General features: G+C 49.5%; 1 protein-coding gene across 1 annotated transcript; it reads left to right on the top strand.

The window, feature by feature from the left end:
* The first annotated feature begins 1,518 nt into the window (after window positions 1-1,518).
* On the top strand, window positions 1,519-4,100 carry irf2bp2b (interferon regulatory factor 2 binding protein 2b). The gene is made up of 2 exons (XM_073478408.1): window positions 1,519-2,538; window positions 2,853-4,100. Exons 1-2 carry the CDS (start codon window positions 1,773-1,775, stop codon window positions 3,611-3,613), a joined length of 1,527 nt encoding a protein of 508 aa, XP_073334509.1. The 5' UTR covers window positions 1,519-1,772; the 3' UTR covers window positions 3,614-4,100.
* Window positions 4,101-9,903: the final 5,803 nt, after the last annotated feature.

Below are 9,903 nucleotides of genomic sequence, written 5' to 3'. Positions count from 1 at the left end.
TACTATCCTCATGTTGTCACGTGATCTTGATGGGAAGCTGTAGAAAAAAAAAAAGAAAAATGTAAATATGAAACAAAACAAAGAAAATCAAGGGGAGAGAGGATTCAGTTTGTTTTCCAAAATGAAGCGTGTGGTCAGAGCACTGGTTGGGCTGCAGGGTGAGTGTGTGCAGGCTGTCAGCTGGACCTGCTCAGGGGTTTGGTATTTATAAAAGCTCTGTGCCTGCAGGGAACCAGAGAGGAGGGAGGGAGAGAGGAGCGCTCACTCTGACCCAGATTCCAGGGATCCCATTTGAGCCGCGCAGCAGATACTTTCTGAAAAGCCTGTTCAGATTAAACAGCTCAAATAACGTTAATCACATCAGTTTATTCACTACAAGGCTTTATGTCAAGTTTCGTATTCAAAGTGATAATGTTAATAAACCACCAGCTGTTAACAAAGCAGCACGCGGCCTCCATCACTGCACTGTGTCTGAATACAACCCAGCGTAACACAACACTGCAGCTAATTTAAAGCAGGCGTGCTGTTTGTTTTAAATTCATTTTATGTCTAATTGAATCGGCCTCTCCACAAATATAACTAAAACTATAGTCTGACACTTTGGCTTGAGGTTGATGTTTGGCTTCCTATTAGCTTGGCTAACACGTCAGCTAAAGACTTGTGGGATACTTGTGAACCTGGAAATGATTTGTAGTTATTGTAGTTAAAGCTAAAACTCAGCGTACCATAGCAACTGTTAGCTGTCACTGCCCGATGTAAGCTCGCTGTTGCTTTGCTGCAGGGATGACATGTAGTCAGCGTCGCCCCGGATCCAGCGACAAAACTGGATTTTAAATTATTGCAGAAAATGTGGGATTATTAGTTTATGATGCTTCAAAAATAAACATTTCTGATTTGTGAAGTGTAAATGCATTCACATAAAAAGCAAACGTCACGGTCGCGTGTCACCGTCACCAGCAGTAACACTCTTACTACACTACACATACTTCACTATAACTGATCCGTCTACAAGTTGTAGAGTTGGAGTTAGTTTGTCGGCGTGTGAAGACGGACTAATGACACGTAAACACTTTTTGATTCAAAGGTGGGATTATTATTTATTTTATAAAGTCTCTTAAGCTCGTGTTACACACAAACATTATTTGACTTCACAACGAGGGAACTTTACTTATTTCCAGGTGTTACGACTCATCACTCTATGACAACAAGCTAAAATCATTCATTAAAAACTACATTTTGAAGCAGATCTCTCAGCTTATTGTTGTTTTTTGTTGTCATTATTTTCTAATTGTTGTTTTCTTCTTCTCGTGTACAGCGTTTTCTATTTGCTCATGAAAAGCACCGCAGTCCTTCGAGTTGTTGTGCTGTGTGTTGTGGTCCCCCTGAAGCCGCCGCAGAGTGATGCCTCGCCTCGCACGCAGACGACCTCTGGGCGTAAGCGCTCCGGATAAAGATAGAGCCGCGGTGCGCATGCGCCCCGAGGGGTCGTCGAAGAATCCAGTAAATAGAACCCCGGAGCACGAGCCGAGTGTCGGCGCTGACGTCACGAGCCTACATTGAGAGCTCGCGCTGGTTGTAGGCGCGAGCTTAGACGGAGGCGCGCGAGGCGACGGACACAAGTACGATGAACTCCGGCCGGTGCGACTCTGCCGCGATCTGACGGGAAATACGACCGCGGATCCGCTTAATTGTCGGTCACTTCTTCCTCCCGGCGACGTAAACAAACCGACGGACATTTTGGAGAGTTTCGCGCTCGCTCCGGGGTTTTCAACATGTCGTCCGCGGCGGTCGCTGCCTCCAGAAGGCAGTCGTGCTACCTGTGCGACCTGCCCCGCATGCCGTGGGCGATGATCTGGGACTTTACCGAGCCCGTGTGCCGCGGATGTGTCAACTACGAGGGCGCCGACCGGATCGAGTTTGTTATCGAGACCGCCCGGCAGCTCAAGAGGGCGCACGGCTTCCAGGACGGCCGCTCTCCGGGCCCGGGGAAGCCCCAGCACGCCGGGAAGGAGATGAACCACTCGGCCGGAGACCCGAGCTCCCGTCCGCCGCAGCCTCTGGACCGCTACCCGCTGCCCGACCGGCCGCCGCGGCTGGGACCGGAGTACCAGGCGGGGCGGCAGGCGAACGGCCTCCCCATGCCGAACGGATTTCCAAAACCCGACGAGCCCCCTGAGCTGAACCGTCAGAGCCCGAACCCCCGCAGGACTAGCGCGGTTCCTCCCAACCTGGTGCCTCTGGTGAACGGCGGCATGACGACCATACACCCGCTCAACGGCCGCCCGGCCCAGATGGGTCTGCCCGGGGTGCTGGCCGCGCCTGGCCCCGGGGAGCACGGCAAGCGCCCGGAGGAGCTGAAAGACAAGCACCGGCCGGACAGCCTGTCGGACCTGGACAGCCACAAGGACTGGATCGGCAAAGGCAAGACGGTTCGGGACCTGATGGCGCTGCACACCTTCGACAGCAGGTTCAAGAAGGACCACGCCGCCATGCAGCGGGTGATGGGCTACGACACCAGCGCCACTTCCTCTAAAACAGGTACGACTGTTTCTGGGCTTTCCAGCACTGGACCCTGTACAGCTGACACGCTTTGTCAAAACAGGAACCAGAACGGCTCTGAAATAATGTGTCAGCGTTTTTTTCACGCACGGTGCTGACGTGTTTGAACCGACATGCGTGATGATGCCACGCTGCTGGACGGACCCGCTCACCTCGTGCACGCTGCGGCTGGCAGCACATAAACAAAGCTTTATTCACTGTTTGATTGTTCAGGCGCAGCACGCTGCAGTGTTTGTGTGTAGTGTGGTGGTGTGTTAACCCTGCCTCTTCCTCTTCCTCTTCCTCTTCCACAGACAGGGGGAAGCACCCGCGGAGCATGAAGAGGAAGGCCTCCCCGGAGCCAGACGGCGAGGGCAGCGCCCCCAAGATGAACGGTGGCGAGGGCCAGCCGTGGCTCCCCTCGCCCTCCGAGGTCCTGAAGATGCCCCCTTCTTCCTTGCCGGGCTTCTCTACCGCGCCCCCCTCCACCATCTCCCCTCACTCCCGCACCACGCCCCCCGAGGCTGCCACGGCGCAGAATGGCCAGTCCCCCATGGCGGCGCTCATCCTCGCCACTGACAACGCGGGCAGCACGGGCTCACCCAAGGACGCCAACCAGGTACACTCCACCACGGCAGGTGCGCGGCGGAACAGCGGCAGCCCCCTGTCGCCGTCCTCGGCCTCTCAGAGGAGGCTGGCCCAGAGGGAGGGACCCGTGAGCGCCAACCCCTCCGCTCTCCACGCGCCTGGCAGCATGGACCCCCATGCACCGCCACCACAGAGCATTCCAGACTCTTCTGTCCCGCCCGGCAGCGTGCCGCTGTGCTGCACTCTGTGCCACGAGCGGCTGGAGGACACTCACTTTGTCCAGTGCCCGTCGGTGCCGTCGCACAAGTTCTGCTTCCCCTGCTCCCGGGAGAGCATCAAGCAGCAGGGCGCCACCGGCGAGGTGTACTGCCCCAGCGGCGAGCGGTGCCCGCTGGTCGGCTCCAACGTGCCCTGGGCCTTCATGCAGGGGGAAATAGCCACCATTTTGGCCGGGGACATAAAGGTAAAAAAGGAGAGGGACCCCTAAATGTTCACCAGCTGTTTTTTCTTGGATTTTTTTCCTTTTGTAATCCGACTACGGCAACAACAGCAGGACATAAAGTTAAACACATACACACCCAAATATAAATCATCCAGCGAGCCCCAGAGAAGCTAACGGACATGTACATATTGGACACAAGGGAAGTGTATACTTCGTAAACATGGCTGTATAATTTTTTTTTTTGATTTCTTTTTCAATACATTGTGTTTCTATGATTTTGAAGATGAACAGGTATGTGCTCCTCATAACAGACTCTGCCCATCACACGTGTTTCTTTTCAGTCTATCGGTGTACTTTAGGTCTGGAGACGGTCCTGTCCAACATAGAATGTGACTAATCTGAGCACTTGGCAAAAAAATAATAAAAAAAAAACAAACAAAACAAAACAAAGAAAAAATGCTTCTAACTGTACATGTATGCACTTGTTTTAAAAAAAATCTTGCCAAATACAGTTTCAGACCTTGTAATAATACCTCCAGTGTCTCTGTGGTTTGCTTATTTTCCTATAATCAGCGAGCCAGGAGCTGCTGGGAGAGTCACGGCCTGGTTGTGATTCAGTCATGATGCAATACCTTCCAACAGGAACGAACCAGCTTCCAGGGAAGAGAGAGAGACAGAGAGAGAGAGTGGGTGGAAGGAAAGTCGAGGATGATGATGATGATGATGATGATGAGGGGGGGGGGGGGGGAGGTGAAGTGTGTTGCATAAAGGTTTTGTACAGTAAATGAGACGTAGGCGGGCCGAGGCCGCTGCTGCCGGGCCTCGTGTCCTGCGAGCGTTTGGAGATAACGACGGCCTAAAAATAGTTTGCTGTGGAGATCCGATGCTCGTGGCTTCAGTGCGGCCCGGCGAGGCGTTTGTTGACGCCTCTCCAGCGCTTCACGTGCCCTCCCTGACAATGTGTTTCGACCCTTCTTTCACCTGGATCTGTTTTTCTTCCCTCATGTTGCTGACTAACACTTCCTCGTGGCAACCTGACACCATCAGCCTCCTCCTTTTTATTTTCGAGAACAGCTCCTGGCAGCGGACCAGGCTGTTGTTGACTGAACCCACGCCCCGATTCCAGTGAAAACATACAGGAGACGTGAGGTTTACGGGCGCCGGCCCTCTGGGAGTGTTACCATTTTTTTTTTTTTGGAGCTGAGCGAGCGTCTCGTCACCGGTTTCTCCACATAACTCGCTCTGTCACGCTGTCGGGATGACGGAGACGCCTCCGGGCTCTGTTTTGGGCCCCGGGGGGACGAACCCAAACAGGCTTCCTGCTCCACAACAAAGCGCCTCCCGTCACCGAGGATCTGCACGAAGCTTAAATCTGCTTCATTTTGTCATTTTTCTGGTTCCTGTCGAAACAACTTATTGTGCTTTGTTCAGCAGAGACTCAGTTAATATTCACATTAATGTGTTCAGTCACTGGTGGATACTCGCTCGCTCTCTCAGCGAGGCCCCTGCCTGAGAGCGGGGGGGGAGGGAGAGGATATAAATGCCTTGCTCAGGGGTCACGTGCTCCTCGGTGGAATTCCTGAGTCACCGTCCTCCCCCCCCTCCCCCTCCGGTCTCCTCCCCCTCCCTGCTGCAACAACACGCCTTCCACTGTTCAAGGTTGATCACACAGCGAGCTGATGAATGGGGGCCTGTGTGTCGACGCCGGGGCCCCTGTCGCTTTCAGCCGCCATTCAGAGCGGCGGCGAGGAGGAAGCGTTAACCCCTTCCTGCCTCCACAGACGCTCTGATCGCTCCGGCCTCACAAGTCTGATTCTCTTTAAAACTCCAGGTGCTTTGAATCTGTCTCGCTGGAGTCAGTGAAGGCAACACGGAGGCTGTTTCTGAGAACGGCTCAGCTCCGACTGAACCTCCTCGATCACTGAAGTCAGATTTCAAACAAACACTTCAGCCTTCCTGCTTCTTTTGTTTTACATCGTTGTTCAGATCTTTGGGTTACAAACAAGCATTTTGAAGACGTCACATTGGACTGTGAGAAGTTGTGATCCACATTTTAAAGCTGAAACATTAAAATAACTTTTAGTTGCAGCCTTGAACAAACTGCTCAAAGCAACAGTGTTAAAAATAATGAAACCAGACTTACAACATGTAAAACTGAGCAACAGACTGAGTCAGCAATAGTTTTAATGATGTAATGTTTTTAAAAAAGGTCTTTAAACTTCTCAAATTTTCGTCATGATTAATGAAGACTTCAGTTCTATAAATAACAGAAGTAATGGTTCAAAGAGTGGTGAGAAAAAGTTCTTCTCCTTCAGTAAAAGAGGAAAAAAGTACTTTTTACATCCTGCAAATTAAAAGTGTGGCACAGCAAAGAATTACTTGCAGTTTGAAATATATATTTATATTTATATTTATACTTATACGTATTTATATATAGAGTCATCAGTATGTTAAACTGTGAGTGTGAAGCTGTGACCGGGCTGTCAGATACTTTAGAGAAGTGAAATGTGATAAAATCAAAATCAAAATCAAAATCATCTCCTCTGTGTGCTGTGGTTCTAGTGAGTTTAAACTGTTCTGTGACCCGGGTCGAGCTCCAGACTGACAGAACCTCTGCTGTGGATCCGACAGACGTCCTCGACTCAACTGAAGAAGCAAAAACACACAAATACAGAACGTTTTTATTCTGCAACAGAAAACAAAGAGACTTTAAGTTGGACCGATGTGGGATCGTTCAGATGAGATGTACTCGTCTGAACACGAGGAGTCGGAACCAAAGTCCGATTTAAATGAGGAGGAACTGAATCAAAAAACAAGTAAAGAGGATTCAAAATGTGAACAGAAGACTGGTGTCCACCTTCAGAAGTTTAGTTTTATCAAACAAATAATGGAAATATCTAAATACACTATAAACCAAATCCTGCAGACGTAACAGAACGTGATTGGTTGGTTCAGACCGCGACAAAACTCACATCATCATCATCATCATCGCAAACAAACTGACTTTCTAAGTATTTGTGGTTCAGTACTCTGCTTTAAAAGGTCCAGAGAAGTAAAGCCTGACATTAAATAAACATTAAAGTTCGTAAGTCTACTAAAATATAATGAAGTGAAATGAAAGTACACTTTGATTCAGCGTGTAACAGGACATGAGAGCTACAAGTTCACTAAATAACTACTAGTAATGTATTTGATTAACAATACACTCACAGCAGAGTACTTTTTAGGAAAGTACTCTTGAATGAGCGTGTATCTGTTTCTATCATGTATTAATCATGAGCTCATCCTGACATCCTCTCTGGAGCTTCCTCTGTGGCTGCAGCCTGATGAAGACCTGAGGAAAGATGGTTTCTAAGAGTCTGTTTCTTGGACTCCGGGGCCCTCGGAGGTGTCCCAGAGGTTCCCCCTGCAGAGCACAAGGCTCTTTGGTTCTGGTGTCGTTGGACTTCACTGAAGAGGAAAGTAGGAGAACGACTCCTGCTCACATTCCTGCAAAGCAACAACAGAAACACTGCGATGGGTTAAACCTTCGCTCTGCTGCTCCTTTTGAAGTGTGCCAGCCAATCAGACGGCTCCTCTAAACCAGATCCAGACCTCCGCCCTCTCCCTCTCTCGCTCGCTCGCTCAGGCCCGGTTCATCTCTGGCGTGAGGTCGGCCTCAGATTCCAGCCGAGACAGCTCATTTCTTTTCATCTGTCAACGAAACTCAACACCCAGAGGGCCCGAAGAGCCAGTGGCCCGGGATAAATGGGTTTGCTCAAATTACGTGGCACACTCGGAGAATAACTCCCCCTCCTGTTCCCCTCTCTCTCTCTCTCTCTCTGGTCCCTCTGTTTGTTCAGCTGTCCCTCGTCCCAAAGCTCGCCCCTCCAAATCCTCCTCCTCTTTCCTGACTGAAGTGCAGGATGAGGCTGGAGGAAACACGTCTTGAACCGAGCGGCTGGAGAAACAGCAAACACACAGCGAGCAGCAACAACAAACCTCAGCTGTTCTCACCTCGCCGAGCGCTGCCAGCGACAACACTGCAAACACCCTGCGAGTTCATGCCGCCGGCTGCAGCTTCGCTCTCACATTTAACAAGGAATCTTTCTCTTCTGAAAGTACCCTGATTGACCTTATTCCCATGGCGGCCATGTTTAATTTATTTCACACTTAACAAGGTGGGAAACTCTGAGCCGGAGGGCTTTTCCACTGTCGAGAGGCAGAGTAACGTGTCCTTTAACCAGGTCACAAGTTTCTGCAGGAAACTTTGTGGGCTGACATTTTCCGAGCCGTGTGATCACGTACGAAAAGTATTCAAACACAATTAAAGCTGATGTGTGTTGCTGCAGCGGAAACATTAATCCTGTTAGTGTCGCGCAGCAGGCGGCCATGTTGGCGAACTACACTGACGACACAGTGAACGCCGGCCAGAAATACACTGTTAACACACAAGTCTGTCAATAAACCGCAGTCATTATGCTTTTGCAATGCATGCTGGGTAATTATTTGGGATATCACAGTAAGCTGAGTGAATTTGAACTGAAGTGACAGTAAAAAAACAGACGTAGACGTGTTCAGCAGCGTACAGTAATACAGCAATAAAATATTATATGTATTGTAAGTATACATGCTAACAACAGGTTAACAGGCCTACAAGTGGTCCAACAAAGTACACGTGCAAACAGGCTAACATGCTAACAATACGGCTGGGTTAGCATCAGAACACAGTACACTGCTGCCATATTACCAAACATTTACTGTTAATCTGTATATGTACAATAACCACAGATTACATACAAATACCATATTTCCATAGTAACATTGTGGAACACAGTGTACTGCTGAGGGTTTCATCAGTATTACTGTAAAATAATTACAGTATATTACTGTGAATTTACTGTCATGTTTAGCTGTAATTTAGTGTAAAACTACAGTAATCATGTTCAGGAGGATGCGTCTACTTAAAAACATTTGACAAACGCTTTAATTCAGTTGTTTCTTTACATTTTAAATCATCTCCAGCTGCTTCAGCTGTTCAGCAGAACGCTGCAACTCTGTTTTACTGTGAAGCTCCAGAAATGTTTGTGGACGACAAGACTTCACCTGACTTTATATCATCAGGAGGAGATGATGGCTGAGCCTGACTTTATATCATCAGGAGGAGATGATGGCTGAGCCTGACTTTATATCATCAGGAGGAGATGATGGCTGAGCCTGACTTTATATCATCAGGAGGAGATGATGACTGAGCCTGACTTTATATCATCAGGAGGAGATGATGACTGAGCCTGACTTTATATCATCAGGAGGAGATGATGGCTGAGCCTGACTTTATATCATCAGGAGGAGATGATGACATCAGCTGTCAGGACTGAGCCGCCGTTTGGATAAAAATGTTTATTCATTGACTGAAAATGAAACTGCAGCTTCTCTAAAGATCCTCAGACCCTGAAGCATCAGGCTGCACAGCTCTCTGCCGTCACGTGAGCGCCATGCGTTAGCAACAAGTGCCCCCCCCCCCCCTCAGGGCCTCAGGGTTTATGGTGGGGTGAGCTTATGTTTACCATGTGCTCGGGGTCATTGTGTCCGGACGAGCGGCTCGTACGAGTCGAGCCTCTCTTCATCTGGACTGTGTCCAAATCCAAGCGCTGTTCAAAAGGTCAGCACATGGAAAACGCCCCCCCACACAATGCCCGGCCCGGCCCGACCCGGCCCCCGCCACGTCAGCACTTACACTGATCTGCCCTGGGGCTTTAAAGACCCCCCCCCCCCCCATCCCCAACACACACACACACACACACACACACACACACACACACACTGTTTCTTTGCGCTGTTTGTTTTGTTTATAATTCACAGAAACTTTTATAAAATAATTTATGTTGTTGATTCTGGTTCCACTTAAATTGTGTGACTGTCCCTTTAAATACCCAGATAACCTGTTTAGTAGAGGGGACCCTGTCACCCTGACCGTCCAGCATCACAGCCATGTTCAGGTGTTGACCTCTCTGGAGACGTTTGCTCATCAGAAGTCAGACGACGTAGATACGTTAGCGTGTTTCTCCATCATCTCCCATAGACTTCAATACAACTCTCACCACAGGTTGGCACCAGCGATGAAGCGTCCTTCTTCTTTGCGTTTTCTCCTCGGCAGAGCGAGCAGTCCTGTTTCTGTCTCTTTCCTCAGTTTCCTGCAGGTCTGGTCATCCTGTTTTTTGTGGCTGTGTTTGTTGTTCATTACGTCGTCTTCTGAGTTTAGAGGGAAGTTTCGGGCCGACTGACTTCCCCCGTGCGTCTGTTCATTCGGGCCAGGCCTCCAGACTCCAGCAGGTTTGGTTCACTTTGGTATTATG

Source organism: Pagrus major, chromosome 1 (assembly GCF_040436345.1).
Source record: "Pagrus major chromosome 1, Pma_NU_1.0".
Classification (NCBI taxonomy): domain Eukaryota; kingdom Metazoa; phylum Chordata; class Actinopteri; order Spariformes; family Sparidae; genus Pagrus; species Pagrus major.
This window is presented reverse-complemented; position numbering and strand designations above follow the sequence as displayed.